The sequence below is a fragment of the Symphodus melops genome (assembly GCF_947650265.1).
Source record: "Symphodus melops genome assembly, chromosome: 11".
In the NCBI taxonomy this organism is placed as follows: Eukaryota; Metazoa; Chordata; class Actinopteri; order Labriformes; family Labridae; genus Symphodus; species Symphodus melops.
Window position 1 is genome coordinate 3,644,931 of NC_136701.1, and position 16,996 is coordinate 3,661,926.

Here is a 16,996-nt window from a genome sequence, read left to right on the forward strand (position 1 = left end):
GTGATACGCAATGAATGATTTCAACACAAGAGCATGTGCATCAATGAATGTGTCAATGCGCACCAGATGGAGTATGTTGTTTTTTAAGCGCACGATTCTCAACAGCCTGACATAAAGCGGTAGTAGTTGGATTTCCTGGCAGATTAATCGATCTGGGCTTTTGTAATACACATCACCACCTGTAACAAAAGAGGAAATTAATATATCACACTACTCACCGTTCGCTCCATATTTCTCTAAATTAACTTTGACCTGCTCCAGAGTCAGCCCAGTGTTTTCGTTCACGCCGAAGTTGTCCAAAACTTCGGACGCTGATTTAGTGTGCGCATTTTCCATCGTGTTGGACCGGGTCTTAGATGATCAGGTCGAAATGCATGTAGTTGAGAAACATCTATTGTGGCAAACGGAAGGTGTGCAGGAGGAGGAGGTGAAACCTCGGTGATTATCAACGATGAACGCTAAGGCTGCCGAGTGTCCGTCACCTGTCCCTCCTGAACAGAGAAAACTCCGGATCCGCGAAACTGACGCTGTTGTTGCCCTGATAGTCGACTGCTGCTGCTGCTGCTGTCTCTGCTGCTGTTACTTCATCTCCATCTGAAGGTGTGCTGTGTGTGCGCCGGGGCGGACCGCCTCCTCCTCTGATGGGCACTCCCTCCTGCGCTCCCATTGGCTGCGCGTACCTGAGCGCAGGGTTCAGCTGTTACATGCAAACGTCTTACTCCGAACCAATGACCCTCTCAGTCCTGTGTACTAGTAAACAAGGCAAGGTAAATGCAGCCATATGACGTCATTGTCTCTATATTGAAAAATACATTGAAAATCATTATATTTGGTTTGTCTTTTTTACATTTTTGTTATTAATCTTTCTTTCACATAAACTGCTCAAGTTGTGTTTTTATTTCCATAAAGTTTGAATTGTAAGTGCTTCAGTGTTTACCTTAGAAACCTCATGGGCTTGGACATAAAGCTAGGAAGTTTCAAAAATGCAGTTCCTCAAAGTGCCACTTGAGTCTGAGTCAATTATTTGAGGCACCATGTTAAACACTTAAAGCTCATCTTTAAAGCAGAATTAAATGTATTTACAGCTGCGATGTCCAGTGCATCGTTTTCCAAGGTGGGCACTACTTCTCACAGATGGGCCAGGGTGTTTATATATGTTCATTAGCTTGATGCTAACACATAATGTAGGTTCAGAAAAGGGCTTTTGGCTGGCTGAAAGAATTAGCATTATGATGCTTTACATTTAGAAAACAATCCATTTCACTTAAAGAGCAACATCAAGGTGACATTTTTATGTTGACACTGAACCTTGTCTAATAATGGCTTTTGAATTAGTGCATGTTTTATCACAGAAAAGGGTCAAAACTGTGGAGGAAAAAGTCGCCGTTTTCAGGGTTTTTTTGCTGTCATTTGCTGTCACAAAGGGGATTCGTGTTCTCTGACCTTCTCTGGCTTAGCTCAGTGTGCAGATGTAGGTGGTTCTGAGTGTTATCGGTCTTGTTGTGTTTACAGTTTTAATAGTCTAACAGTTAATAATACCAGATGTTCTGATGGTTTAATATTGTCTGTGCCAGTTGCAGAAATCCCAGCTTGGCAGGATATCAATTCCACTGTTTCTGTTAGTGTCGAGGGAATTTGTGAATGGTTTGTCAGGAGGCTTAAAACCTGCGTCAGCTTCAGCTCTCGTCAGGCTGTCTGGAAGTTAGAGTGAGACAGCATTTACAGCACGGAGACCATCATCAATGGGAAACTGAGGAGGAGGCTTTGTCCCTTTAATATTTACAGTCTGTGAATGAGACTCATAGTCAGTGGAGTGGATCTGAGCTCCCATTCAGAGTTATTGGTAAAACTTACACTAAATGATAAACACATTTATTTTCAACAAAGACTTCACAATAAAAGTCCCAATTATTAGTTTTTGTGTTGACAGGCCTTTATTTTGATACAAACATACAGGATTGCTTCAGCAGTATTTTGAAATTAACACAAGTTATTTGTCCCCTAAAGAAAGGATAAGTGCTCAGTGAAGATACCCTTCATCCCAATCATACACCTATATGCACTAATGATGAGTTACAAAACCTACCTGAGGGCCCTTAGTTGCCATCACCACCAAACCTGCATTGTATTTTAACACAACAGAAGTGTGAACATACGAACAGCTAGCTACTAGTACTAACATGATTGATTTATAAAACCATCGTTCTCTGGTCTCATGAACGGACCACAGAGTAACATGAAACATTTCTGTGGTCTTGTGCACACACGGGGATCGCAGTGCGTGACTACCATTTCATATCCACAACCAAAAAAATTAAACTCATACATTTCAGCAGCAATCGTATATGGCTGTGATAACTCTCCCCCTAATTTCAAGCAGAATTTCATGTCATGATGGCTGCTTTGGATCCATTTATTCAGTCTTTATGTTTACACTCTATTTTTTAATGTAATATATCATGTAAATTTCAGACCTTAATACAGCCAGTCGGACGTAAGTGCCCCCAGACAACAGCTTACAGTGTGAGACAAGTGCAGCGTGGTGAGCTCAGCCCTAAGGTCAATGGCACAAAGACTAAGTTAATCTAGACAATTTAGATCTGCTCTGAGACTAATCTTAACCAAGTCAGACACAAATAAGAATGACTCATTTCAAGCTTCAAGAGTATGCAGCTTCACCCGAGGCCTGCTTTCCACTCTGAAGTTGTTCTAAGAGAGAGGAAAACGTGGCTTGTAATTTGTGGTTTGTTAAAGAGTCCGCAGAGAAATAATGTCCCTTTAATGACAGGCAGTAATTACTTGATTTGAATTTGAATTATGTGTTTCACACATGACTGTATTTTCCCAATATAAAGAAGATCCTCTTGTAAAGTCTTAGAGGTGAGCAGCTGCTAACATATAATAAAAGAACAAACAGATATCCTACATAAGAGATGTAACGTGTAGAGAAAGGATTTAGAAAACTTTGGGCGACCGGTCTTCTGTTTGGGATTTACCCAACATGCATCAGTTTGGTCTAAGCTATAGTTGGTAATAACCAAGCAGCAACCTCCAGTGTTAAAAAAGGAAGCCACTGCTGAAGTGAAACTCCTGCAGTTCCTCCAGTGTCCACTAGAGGCTGGCTGCAGACTGCAGAAGCGCATTAAATCACATATATACAGTACTCGCTGTGGTTAGCACTGTTGCCTCACAGCGAGGAGGTTTCTGGTTTGAATCCCTGTCTGACAGGAGCCTCTCTGTGTGGAGTTTGCATGTTCTCTCCGGGTACTTCGGCTTCCTCCCACAATCCAAAGACATAGTTAACTAGTGACTTATTTGCCCGTAGGTGTGAATGTGAGTGTGGCTGGTTGTCTGTCTCTATATATGTCAGCTCTGTGATTGACAGGTGAAGAGTCCATGGTGTAACCTGCCTCTCACCCAGTGACAGCTGGGCTCGGCTCCAGTAGTTATTGCCTTCATGAACACACCCTGTAGTGGATTTTTTTTTTTTAAGTCATCCGTTATGAATTGATGAAGGATAAGAGGAATTCAAAATTAGACGTTGTAGCTGACCTGATTGACATACGGGCGCGGTGTAACAGTTTGTCAGGAGGCTTAAAACCCGCCTTAGGTCGACGGGACTCCAGCGCCCCCTGCAGGAACAGATTGATAACATTAATCAGGCTTTATGCATTAATATTTACAGTCTGTGGTAATAAAACATGTCAGAACCCTTACGTACCAGAGTGTTCTGCAAAATCAGAAGCAAGAAAGACAATTTAATTGTATAGCTAAACTCCTGCACACTGTCTGACTTGCAAACAAACATTTATTGGCAACGTTTCAGTACAAGACCTTGACGGGCAAACAATATAAACTGTTTGTTTGTTTGCAAATGTGTGTATGCAAAGTGTGTATGAAATGAATATCGAGGTGGAACATTCAGGCTTCACTTGTAGTTACAATTCAACACCATGTTTTGACTCCATCAATCCATTCCATTGTAAAATACAAAATCCATATGACAAAAACTACTAAATCAATATGATAAAAACTACTAATTCAATATGATAACAACACAACCTAAGAGGATGCTATTGTCACCCTGACAGTGTTGAACACATTCAGAGCTGCACCACAGCAGCCAAACGGACTCTGACAGCTGTGCTCTCCGTCCTTGTGAGCTCGGCAGGCTGTTTTCTCAAGTACAGATGAGAACAAGAACATCCTTCTAAAGCCTTGCCTCTCCTGCTGTAAAGAAACAGCCTCAGAGTGCTCAGGACCAAGGCTGAATATCAAAGGGTGTTTGCGGACACAAGGTCCGAACCCTGGACATCCACTTATAGAGGACAGATGGAGACAGGATTCATACTGATAATTCTCATGTTAACTCCCTCGAAATATGTCAACACTAAAGCATTTAATCGTAAAATATTTACGGGTATATTCTGGTGCGCAGAAATCAAAATGTAACTCTTAAACGAAGAAACCTTTACAGTCTGAAGCAGCAGATTCTTCACTTTGAAGGAAGAACAATGTTGAATTTTCAACCATGAGGAAAGGTTCCTTTTCCTGAGACGTGACTCCATCCTGATGGTGGGAAATATTCCTGAAAAATAGAATCAACAGAAGAGGGGGTCTTTGCCCCAAGTAAAGGATTTAAAGTATGTTGGGTTCTCTTTTACGAGTGAGGGTAGGATGGGCCGTGAGATTGAAGGGCGGATTGGCTCGTCGTCAGCAGGCGTCGTGCCAGACCGTTGTGTTGAAGAGGGAGCTAAGCCGAAAGGAAAAACTCTCGATTTGTCGGTCGACCTTCGATCCAGCCCTCACCTGTGGTCATGAGCAATGGGCAGTGACTGAAAGAATAAGATCGCGTATACAAGCGGCTGAAATGAGTTTCCTCTGGAGGGTGTCTGCAGCCTGAGAGAGAGGGCGAGGAGCTGAGACATTCAGGTAGAGCTCAGAGCTGCTACTACTTCACATCGAAAGAAGCCAGTTGAGGTGGTCTGGGCATCTGATTAGGAAGCTGCCTGCAGGCCTCCGAGGATCTCCTGGAATACCCAACTGGGAGAAGACCCAGCATTCACTTGAGGGATTATATATCAAGTCTGGCCTGTGAACGCCTCTAAAACGCTGCTGGGGAGCGGAAAGTCTTGGTTGACTGACCCGACCCGACCCGACCTTGGATAAGAGGAAACAAAAGGTTTATTTGTTCATGCTCCGATAGACTCACTGTGTCAACCTGAAATACATAAACACACCACCTTATGCTCTGTCCCAGTGACTCTGTGCACCCTGTTGTTTTTAGAAACTGGCCGAGTTGGTTTCTCAAGGATATAGAAAACAAATGAGTCTGACATCAAAACATTTATTTGCATATCATTAACTGAGACTTGAACTTCCTGGAAAATGGTCAGTTACTGGAAAACTGTAAACATGACATGTACAGGCGTCACCTGAACTGCCAAACAATAAAAGTAACACACATTAGTGAACATTCCCGCCCTTATGTGTCATTAATTAAAGACACCAGACATTTTAATGGATACTCATTAGCTGCTAAAGTGACTTAAAGTTCACCTAGATGTTTCACAGTGGTTTAAATCTTCATTTAATAATGACACATGACTGTGCAGAGAGGACGTGATCCTGTGAGGCACGTGACAAAATCAAATCTAATGACGTATATTAAAGAGGACATGTTATCCATCCTTTTCACCTTTTTGTGTGTCTCTTGTATCTGATTAAAGTGACTCAAAATAAGCCGCAAAGTCAGAAAAGTACCTTTCATTCTCTCTGTCTTGCTCTCCAATGTGCAGAAGCAAACTCGACTCCACGTCCATTTTTGTTACTTTTTTTCTCGCCTGTTTTTAAACTGAGCATGCTTCATAAAAACATAAAGCATGCATGTTGTCATGGTTTGGTTTCATTTAGGTTGTATTTCAGAGTTTTGAGTTCGGTTTTATTTATTCCCTCGTGTTTTTCCGTGTCACTGTGTTTCCCTGTCTCTCTGGTTTCCCTCCTGTGTTGATTGTTTCATAGTCTTGTGTTTATTTTAGTCTTCAGTGTATTTCCCTGTGTCCTTCTACGTTACCTGTTAGTTTATTTCCTGTCTTGTGTTTTTAAGTCTAGTCTTTGGTGTTTCCTGTTTTATTTTGTATATCTGGTTTTGGTTGTGTTGTCAATGTTGAGTTTTACTTTGTACTTGTGTTCTTTGTTCCTTGTGTTTCCCGCCTTTGTGATTACCCTGATGTTCCTCACTTGTCTCGTTAGTCTCACCTGCGTCTGATTACCCCATGTCTAAATGGACATGTGTAGTCTTTGAGTGTCCGTCGTTGCCTGTCTGTTCCTTGTTCCCTGGATTTACTTTGTTTTTTCACACTCGTTCTGGATTTAGATTTTTTGAGTAAGTTTTGTTTTGCCCTTTGTTTAATAAATATTTTTGTTCCTGCACTTGGGTCCTCCCTCCCTGTTTCATACCTGCTACCCCATGACACATGTGCTACATTACATTATGTCAAAGAGATAATCATGCTCAGGCATGATTCATCCTGATCCAGTGTGACGGCGGGCCGTGCTGGCCAGTGGGCAAATGACGCAGCAGGTGGGCAATAGTGCTTGAGTACAGATGGTGTGACTGCCCCCCCCCCCCCCCCCCCCCATATGAGAAAAATCTGTATTTTAACTATGTAGATGTAAAATTGTAAAACTTAATTCATCCAGTCAGAGTTGACTTGAATTAAAAAAACTACCAACTAAGCAGCAAGTGAGGAAACCAGTGCTCCAGATTTCATCACTGTATACTGAGTGTGAGGTCACGCCGGCACAATCTCCCCACAGTAGGACACAATGAAATGGGTGCACTGTAAGAGATCACAGTCGCTGGACTGGGACCTCGACGTGCATAAAGTATAAAAGGAACAAGGTGCTCCAATTCTGTCCCCTCTCACAGCTGACCTCTTCTCTCATTTAGTAAAAAAAAACCCTGATACTTATATCTGGAGCTTATGTAACTTCCAGGATTGTTGTCTGGAGGATGCTGAAGAAGCTCTCGGATGCTACAAGCCTAAGTGCCCCCTCATTGCTTGGGAGGTTCTGTCTTTGCTTCTGCGTCGATATTCAGATCCAGAAATGTCTCATTTAAAAATCCAGACCTCACTGCGGATGTCCACAGATCCACTGCAGACACTCGAGCCTTAACCAGACTATACTTTTTCTCCTCTGCCCACTCTCAAGCACAGTCAGAGAGATTAGTGTTACTCATCACCGATATCGACTTGTATCCCTCTCTCTCTTTTTTAAACCTGTGTGAGTGAGAGAGCACGTCTCTCTGCATCAGCCCCTCGAGGTGACATACATTTCAAAGGAACCCCTCCGATGCCAAAAGCCCTCATGAAAAGGAAATCCCCACCCCAGACCCCCTTTACGGCTCACTCCCTCTTTCCCCTCACACACTGGGGGACTGTGAGCCTCAGCGCCAGTCACACAACATTTTCCACACAGCACTGTCAGACTTCCAATAGCATTTGCCTCCCCTCCTTTTTTGCTTGCAGCTTTCATTTGCATAAGGGAAATGAGCCGAGACCGGCCAAGCATTAAAAAAACTATTTTTTCCTCCAACCTTGCACATGATGGATGACAGACCTGCTGTACTGCCATCGCTGGAGGACTTCTTTTCGGTTATGATACAAAAACAAGATATTTGTCTCAAAAAACATGTTGATGTATTTCGGTGCACACAAAAGCTTTTTGCAGTCGGTACAAAAGACTGGCGAGCTGGGAACAAACAGCTGCTGCTGCCATTGACTTTGACTCAAGGAGAGGCAGTGCAAGTGCAGCTGTACCTGACAAGCAACCAAAGTGGAGACTCAACCACGCCCAGCCGCTTGATCATTAATAAGCTCCCCACCCGACTCTCCATCTCCACGTCCTCAGCTGGGGGCTCCACACATCTGTGAGAAAGTCATCATTTTACAGTCTGGCATAGCGGGGTGTCCCACAGCCTGTCAGACCAAAGACAGAAGTGAAATCTTTGATGTCAGAGGAGAGCTTTTCTGATTCCTCACCGTCTTAATACCAAATCAATTTTTGAAACCCATGCAGCTTTACGACGATGAATCTTATCGCAGCCGTCATTGGGCATGTGGTGAGTACACTCATGCATGCACAGGGAGAACATGCAAACCCTACACTGCCTGCCTGAGTTGGGATTTGAACCAGGAGGAAAACGCACTAACCACCGCACCACCATGCAGCCCTGTTCTGTGTATGTTAGCATTGTCAGAATGTTGATGCAAAAAGTTCTTCATTCATTCTCCATTTAATATTACAGGAACGTTCTGGAAGAAATGTTGAAACTTTTTGTGGTCAGAGGCCTCAAAACATCCTGAACATTTTCCAGATGTTGCTTTGACGTTCTGCTCCTGTCTTTGTGTGACGTCGTGCAACAAACACTTTTTGCGTGGTGCCAGATAAAGACGTGCAAAAAGGATAAAAGTCCTCGTGTGAAAATCAGAGAGCTTAGCACTCCTCTGCAGCATTTCATTCTTTCATTGCCAGACCAATTTGTAAATGCAAATGAGTCTGAACCCTCCTGTTTCATTTTCCCAAAGCTGTTATCAATGTTCCCAAACTATAATGACTCTGCAGCCATTTAAAGCAATGAAATGACATCGCACTGGGTCTCGGCTGCGACGTCAGCTCTGCCACCCAAATTCACATCCTTATGCCTTAAACACAGACGTTTGGCGTGACAAGATTAAGTAGCCATCAGTTATTTTCTCCTGATACCAATGCCTCTACACAACCTACTTTAACCATACTCTGTACGGTTTGAATGTCAGCTCACATCATACTACTGAATTGTTTACAGTGCATGTCTAAAACTCACAATTCGTGTGCTCCTATACAACATGATCATTGGGCACTCTCCTAGAGCACACGCTGTACGAGACAAATCGGGACGGAGCATTTCAAATCTTTCTGGATGCACACAATGTGTGTTTGAGTTGTCTCATGTGCACAGCTCAATTACACACACTGGCAAACCTTTCCTGCTAACGTTTCTTTCATGATCAGATGAAGCTGGCATGGCTGCTGGTGCCATCCTGACTTTAGATGTGGTGTGTCAGTTTACTTTACATACTTATGTGAGTGTGTGCAGTTATTAGCACACATTTTAAACCTGCCAGATACAGTAATCATCTGACCAGTCAGGAGCAGCTGACCAGGCCGTGATTGGCAGGCGTGCCTCAGTGTACACTGCACAACAAATGACACTGGGCCCAGGTCATTCTCAGTTCATGCAACCTCACCACACCGACATGTACCGACAACTGAAACAAACAAGCAGCCAACCAGCTAAACAAGCAGCCAGCAGGGCTGTTACAACACCAAGGTGATACACCTCATTCTGATGAGTAACACAGGTATGTGTACAGACAATTAGTGTCACATTTCTTTCCCCTAGAGGTTAAGTACATTTGTTTTAAAAGTCAAGTTAATCAAAAACAGGACTCTGACAGGGTATTCATCCATATTTTCAGGTTAAAGCAGCTGCTGGTTTTAGGGTAATAAATGAAGTTACAGAACGTTCAGGCTCATATTAACTTCATCTTCTCAAAATAAAACAGTTTGTTCCACTTTGATTTGTCGGTCAGCTCAGATAAAGCGTCTAAATGTAAGAGACTGTTTGGTCTGATCAATGTGAATATTTGCGTGCGACCTCTGACGGCCCTCTTTCTAAACTTGTCATTTTACATTTTCTGTCCTGTCTAATACTAACACAGTGATTGTGAAAAGGCTAGCCACGCTGCTTACACACACACACACACACACACACACACACACACACACACACACACACACACACACACACACACACACACACACAATGACATTGTCATATCCAGGCACAGTGTTTGCTACTCAATCATTTTGGACAGGATGAGTCACCATGCAATGACGGCTCGCCCGGTCAATCAGTTCGTTTGTAATGGAATCAAACGCTGCATACGAAGCAATTATCCCTGTCACTGATTACGTGTGTGTAACAGGCTGTCCTGTGCAAGTCTCTGCTTAATGCATGGTTCCACACAAACACACACCCACACACACGGGCACACAAACAGATCAGATCCTGCATGGAGAGGAAAAGATGGATCAGTGCATATTGCACGACTGAATCAAACAACAAACTCTTAATGAGGACAGACAGACAGACAGACAGACAGACAGACAGACAGACAGACAGACAGACAGACAGACAGATAGACAGATAGACAGATAGACAGATAGATAGATAGATAGATAGATAGATAGATAGATAGATAGATAGATAGCCAATGGTTGGGAAACACCATGTCTAGCAAACAGCCAGCAGTGTACACCTGTCATAAGTTTCTAAGATTAAAAAGTGCAAAAAGAAAGTCAGAGCCAGCAGTTTACTGGAAGCCGTCCTGTCCTCAGGCAAAGATAATAATTAAATGCAAGGTTTGTTTCCTCCGTCAATGTGATGGATTGAATTTTGCATTCAGGGTTTACTCTAGCTAGCAGGCTCCGTCCTGCTAGTGCTATTAATAGCAGTGATGATGAAGCTCTGAGGGCTCCTATTATCTCCTCTGTGCTGGTTTGACAGGTCATCTACACCAATTAACTCCAGCATGAAGCTTGCTGTCAACAAGTGCACAGGTTTGAGAACTTTGGGCTGGATCTGATACGACTTCGCGGCAGCTGGTGTAAATATCCAGAGTGATGAACACGTGTGGACTCTGAAAGGCAACATGAGAGGATCCCGGCCTCATAGTTGGCTTATAAAAATAGTAAGAATGTATGATTTAAAGGAGATCTAGTATCCTCACTTTCACCATTAATGTCAGTGTGGGACACATTGAGTAGCACTGTGTGATGTGTGGCTTAAAAACATCCATATCCTTATTCTGGACATCCAATATTGTAACTTTATTTAGATCTCCTTTAAATATATAGTTTGAAGAACTACATTTCGTGCAGTATTAAATGTTTCTTGTATTCCCTAACTGCCTCACGTGATCTCCACACAGATCATCACCCATGACAAGTCGGGCCGTTTAACAGGATCAAGCGTTGGGTCACCCATATTCCTCATCAAGCTTTTATGTAAATTACCAATGAACACGCTTCTCCCCATCATGACAGAAACCTTGAATGTCAAATCCTGTCAGGCCACAGCAATCGTCCAATCAATTACCTGGAAGAAAAAAAAGAGGCGGAGGTAGCAGGTGTTGAAGGAAAGCGCTGAAGATAGTTTTACAGCAGAAGTTGTTTTTGTGTTTGAGTTTGTCCCCACGTGTTACGACCCTGCACATCTAAAACAAGATGTCAGAGTGGAGGATGCCGAGTTCCCCTTCTGCATGGTTAACCGTGTTTGGATGCACTTTTTATGCAATATTGGTTTAAATTATCGCAACAACTCATCATCAGACAGCAATCCACAAACGCAATTATCTAAATTAAAAATAGTACTCCTGTCCTTCCTGTCACAAGATTGTAAGAGAAACATTAGATCTTCATTTGAACGCTTCCTGTTTACCTAACTTCCTGTGTGCAATACACCCATGTACTCACTGTGCATGAGGTGAGTCTTCCACAAGCTAGAGATGGGGAGTTCGTTCCACACGAATGACAGAGTAAAGAAGTTGGAGTGAGGTGGTTTGGACTTCAGGCCAGCACTCTCTCACTTGGACCCTGCACCTGAGCGAGGCAGCAGAGCAAATCATGTGGGAGAGGCTTTTCAAAACTTTCAAAATATAGCTCGCTCTTTCTGGTTTCCTGTTGTTGCTCATCCTGCTTCAAACTGTCATTCATTAAATTATGATTCTTAAATCTAGCATAATGCAGAAATGTCTTGAAGGGGCTTTCATTAAAGGGGTCGTATTGTGAAAAGTCCACTTTGACAGTGTTTAAGAACATATATTTGTGTCTACAAACCCACAACATGTGAAGTAAACTCATCCAGTCCTTTGTTTGTGGTCTGCACAAGTTTTAAAGAGAGCCCTCCCCTGTTATCTCCATCCCCTGCCTAAAACAACACTTTTGTGCAGGTCGGCCAGTTTTATTCTCAGTAGCAAAGGAGTGGCGTCCACCTGTAAAACTCAATGCTTATTGCATTTAAAGAGACACACACCAAAATGGAGCATTTTAGTCAAGTGGTCCATTAATTTCCATTCAAGCAAACCACACTGAAAACTTGCAAAAGTTTTTTTTTTTTTTAATTTGCTGCAACGTTTGTGTACTAGACCACATGTTGTTTGCTTAATGAAAGCCCACAAAATTGAAGCCAGTAAATATAGGCTTGTAAGCAGGAGTGCTGAAGTTTACCTGCATTTTTGTTGTTGCACTCAGGTGTGGTAAACCATTCGCTTCTGTGATTTAAAAGAAAACAATCAAAATCTTCATGAAGCTGTCTGAAGGGCTCTTCTTCTTCTTCTTCTTCTTCTTCTTCTTCTTCTTCTTCTTCTTCTTCTTCTTCTTCTTCTTCTTCTTCTTCTTCTTCTTCTTCTTCTTCTTCTTCTTCTTCTTCTTCTTCTTCTTCTTCTTCTTCTTCTTCTTCTTCTTCTTCTTCTTCTTCTTCTTCTTCTTCTTCTTCTTCAGTATCTTTCTGTTTTATAAAACCCTCTGGGCTGGTTTTCATGGGAGAAATAGTGAATGGGTTTAAGCTGTGTTGAACTAGGTAGTCCTTAAACACAAGTGCGCACAGAGCAGGTGCTTTGTCGCCTTTAAACAATGTGACAAGACTCAAATTTAAATGATGTGAAGCAGCAGCTAAGAGAGGACACGTATGGACGACAAATTGAAGAAACTACCAGACTTGACAGCTGACCTACTAGACCAAGACTACACCACAGATTTCTGGTCTCTGATCCATTTCTTACAAAATATCATTAATTAAATAACATTTTTTTCTCACAGTGCCAAACAGCGACACACAAATCCATTTTTAATATGTGGTTACTTTCAGTAATGCTTCCCTTAATGTTTTAGTAAAGGTGAGAGCAGAATTCCTATCACACATTTGATCCTGTAAGTCAGATCTCGGGGCAGTTTGACACACCATTACTGACACGCACTGCTTAAGCTGCCTAACAAGGAAGCAACTCTTATTAGTGTCCCTGCTCTCCAAGTTACCATAGCAGACGGAGAGTCATCCTTGATCCAGAATCTCAGGGGAGATTCTTCTCTCACAGTGTGTGCACATATGTGTGCACGTGTGTGTGTGTGTGTGTGTGTGTGTGTGTGTGTGTGTGTGTGTGTGTGTGTGTGTGTGTCTGAAAGATGAGTGCTATGTCCAGTGGTGACTTGGCTCTCTCCTCCTTCCCATCGTTTTTAATGAGGGACAGATGGTCACTGTCTGTCAGCACCTCTTCTTCTTCTTCTACATCCCTCTCTCTGTGTGCACAATAACAAGGTAGAGCAGAGAAACCGTGGTATAATAACAAAAGTTTACATGTTAAAATTGAACAGTTCTTTCCCCCTCCCCCCAAAGTAAGCGGGTGATGCTTCATCTGCTCTATGTGTTGAATCATGCTGTAAGGTTTCCTGCACCCTGACAAACACTGTCAGAACGAGCAGTTAGCCTTCAGTTTGAATATCAACACTTCCTCTTTTACAATCAACGTCTGACCTTATTCAAATGAGCAAAGTGACACACACTTCCTCTCTCTGTCAGCAGAGCAGGGCTGACACTGGAGCACTGACACTTTTCATTTCACTATACAACCACAGCAACACCATTTCATGACCGGGTCCCCCCACAAGTCCTATTACTCTCGAGTGACACTGTGAGAGCGAGGTGCTCCTGTCAGTTTACCCCAAGGACCTCCATGAAATATTCAACACGGGGACTGAGCACCCAAAGGAGACGGAAGGTGAACATTAAAGTGTTTGAAACCATCAAACTGTAATGAATGACACAAGGAGGTACTGTGAATAACACACCTGATAAAAGAGAAGAAGCGTTCAGTTTGGATAGTTCACAGAGGAGCAGTTTTACAAATGTGTTTTCAGATTGTGAAGAATCAATGTGGTACTAAAAACAGACTTCATTAACATAATGTGCCGATTATTAGCACAGTAAGACCATATTGAAAAGAAAAGAATCCTGCACACTGCTCCTGTGTTTCAAAAATAGTCAGGTCTACTCATGATATGTTCTCCAAAACATCTTGTCCAATGAAAAACGCACTGATACAGCTGTCGTAAGCACGCCAAGTCAACGACGTCCTTGCATATTAAAATGTTCTCGCCATTCCTCTGCAATGACCATTTCATTGACAAAGTCGTCCGTTCAGGCGTCTCTGTCCGTCAACATAGTGGAAGCATAACTGTGTATGTATGTGTGAGCATGTAAAAAGTCCATTTATCAACATTAGCATCAGCACTAGGTTGGTTACGTCTGCCATCGCACTGATCTCGTGCAAGCAATTGTGACAGCATCGCACGATGACTTCAAACAAAGGAAAAACAAGCAGTCGGTTCTCTATAACACAGAAACACCTTAAACAGAGATTCTGAACAGCTTCACTGTGGGAGGAGTTTTACAAAAGGTGTGCTGACCTAAAACACAATTTGTTGAACGTGAAAAAGGTCAAAATCCTCAGTTTTTAACAATATCTGCCTTCGTGTGGACTTGGCCTTAATCACAACGTTTCCTTCCGTCTGAACCTTGGTCAAGTTCAACAACTTAAAAACTCAAAAAACTTCTCCACCCCCTGGCTGCATCCGAAATGTAAAGTGCTAACACACTGACAGTGCAGTCCCTTCTCGTCGTGGTGTATCCTGTTAGGACCTTCTGTCAGTAGGCTATATTTGTTCCTTCTTCGTTTGATTCGTTCAGCGTGGAAGTGGAGACTTTAACTCTGGATTAAAAACTGATTTAAATAATCCATGCTCGTTTGTTTTGATTTAGAGGTGCACGTGACGTGACAACTTACATTTCATTTTGCACAGCATTGTTGGTGTTAAAGTACAACTGAAACGATGTATCCAAACAAAAAAGCACAAAACCCAAAAGTCAGCATCCATGCTGAAATGTTAAGTCTACTGAGCTGGACCCAAAAAATGCCCACCGAATGACCACAAGGGTTGGGTCTATTGAAAGGTCTGATCTGAAGTAGGCAAAGCTCCGCCTACTGTTTGGGCTCAGGCGTAAGACATTTAGGGCCTGAATTACTAAACGTTTACGTGTCTTCAAAAGTGTGCAAACTTGATACCAAGATATTTCCTTTTGTTATATTCAGATTTACTCCCCCTCCCCCCTTACTTGAAAATACTGGACGTTCATTTGTCTCTCCCACTAATATCTAATTTGCGATGGCAGTCGTCCTGCTTTCTGTCCAAACTCTTCGTGACGTAAACCAGTAGAACACGCAAAAGCCTGACAGAAATACTACCGCCTCCACAAGGTTTGCACCTGACGTCATTCACGCAAATGTTCTCAGTAAAACCCACAAAACGCCAACAAACCAAACGTGCAAACTTTTGCAGTGAACACGCAATTTAGTACTCTTTAATTGAGATCTTAGTAAATCAGTCTTATTAGAAGTGTCTCTCAATCATCAGCAGTAACATGTGCTGAGTCTCACCTCAATATCCACATGGATGAAGACTGGTTTTATTCTCACCTCTAATACTGAATTTGTGATCTTGTGTCTCTCCCTCTGCCGCTCCTCTTTAGAGTGGATGCTCACACAGGTCAGCATGTGGTGGTCACTGAAGCTTCAGTGTTTAGCCAGCTCTGCATCGGTCTGTAAACCTTTCTGCATTCTAACCTCTCTCCAACATTGATCCTAGTCTGAGCAGGTTTCTGCGCGTGGAGCTTATTAGAAACATGCAGAGGCTTTTTAGGGTACAATCACTTCTATCTGAACCAGTTCTCTTGGTTCGACCTGATAACTGCTCTCATATCTGGCCGTGTGGGGGGGCCTTCAAAGCACCTACTTCTCTGGTCCAAACAAACTCAGACCACGCAGGACCAGAATCTAAAGTTAGAAGGAGGACATGCTGCATTGTTGTCAGAGAAACAGGACTTCAACACAACATGTTTCCTTCATGTCTGATCAGAGAGGAAGGTAATTTAATCATTTTACTCTCTACACATGTTACTGAAAAAAAAAATTGCTTTCGCTCAAGGTGTATAGAGAACATAAAAAGTGGTGTGTGTATAGAAAGCTACATCTCTTTGTATAGTCCTCATTCCAAACAAATCCCCATCCTCGGTGGCTGAGTGCTGATTCAGTCCTGACAGTTAACAGGTCTGCAGTGTTTTCAGCTGCTGCACACATACATAACAGTTGTGAGTTTCAACCACACTTTGTGGAGAATAGCAGAATAAAGAATAACAGGAAGAGGAGGAGCGAGTGTGGAGGGGGGGTGGGTCCAAGATGCTGTCAGAAAGTGTTCCACTCCCACAGAAGTGAAGAAAATAAGTCCAGTGTGGAGAGCTTGGAGCAGTCGACCGTTTCAGGCAGGCTTTGTGGACTCCTGAGGAATACTAAACTGAACACTGGAGTTCTCATATAAAAGCATCCAAGATTTGATTCAAAGACCCAATGTCAAATCTAGTCCATCAAATGTTCTGTCATGATAGAGATGATCTGTATACCACATGCTTAATGTAAAGTAACCCAGTGTGTCAGCACGGCTGCTCTAAAGTTGTAAAAGAGTCAAAATGTAAAAGCTGAACGCCTTTAACGCGACACAAACAAACAAAAATAATGCTTTCACCATAGATTCAGGGCAAACCTATAAATCAAACAGCTGCAGGCAGCCATGTTAAGTATGAGTACGACCTGAGAGCTCGCTCAGTACGAGAGAAATCAGGGCTGAGCGTTCACAATTGTCGAATAGATATGTGTGTATTTCAGTTGTCTTGTATCTCAAACACACAGATCGGCAAAAAAAACAAACGCTCGCTCACTCTCTCAACAAGGAATCACAGATAAACACAAGCTAACTAGCAGCTAAATCATCATCAATATTC

General features: G+C 42.6%; 1 protein-coding gene across 1 annotated transcript in view; it reads right to left on the minus strand.

The window, feature by feature from the left end:
• atp2a3 (ATPase sarcoplasmic/endoplasmic reticulum Ca2+ transporting 3) overlaps nucleotides 1–643 on the minus strand; it is a 53,809-nt gene extending 53,166 nt beyond the window's left edge. The window contains exon 1 of the mRNA XM_079356143.1: nucleotides 219–643. Coding sequence (XP_079212269.1) covers nucleotides 219–336 — 118 coding nt within the window. The 5' untranslated portion in view covers nucleotides 337–643. The remainder of the gene's footprint in view (nucleotides 1–218) is intronic.
• Between the last annotated feature and the right edge of the window lie 16,353 nt (nucleotides 644–16,996).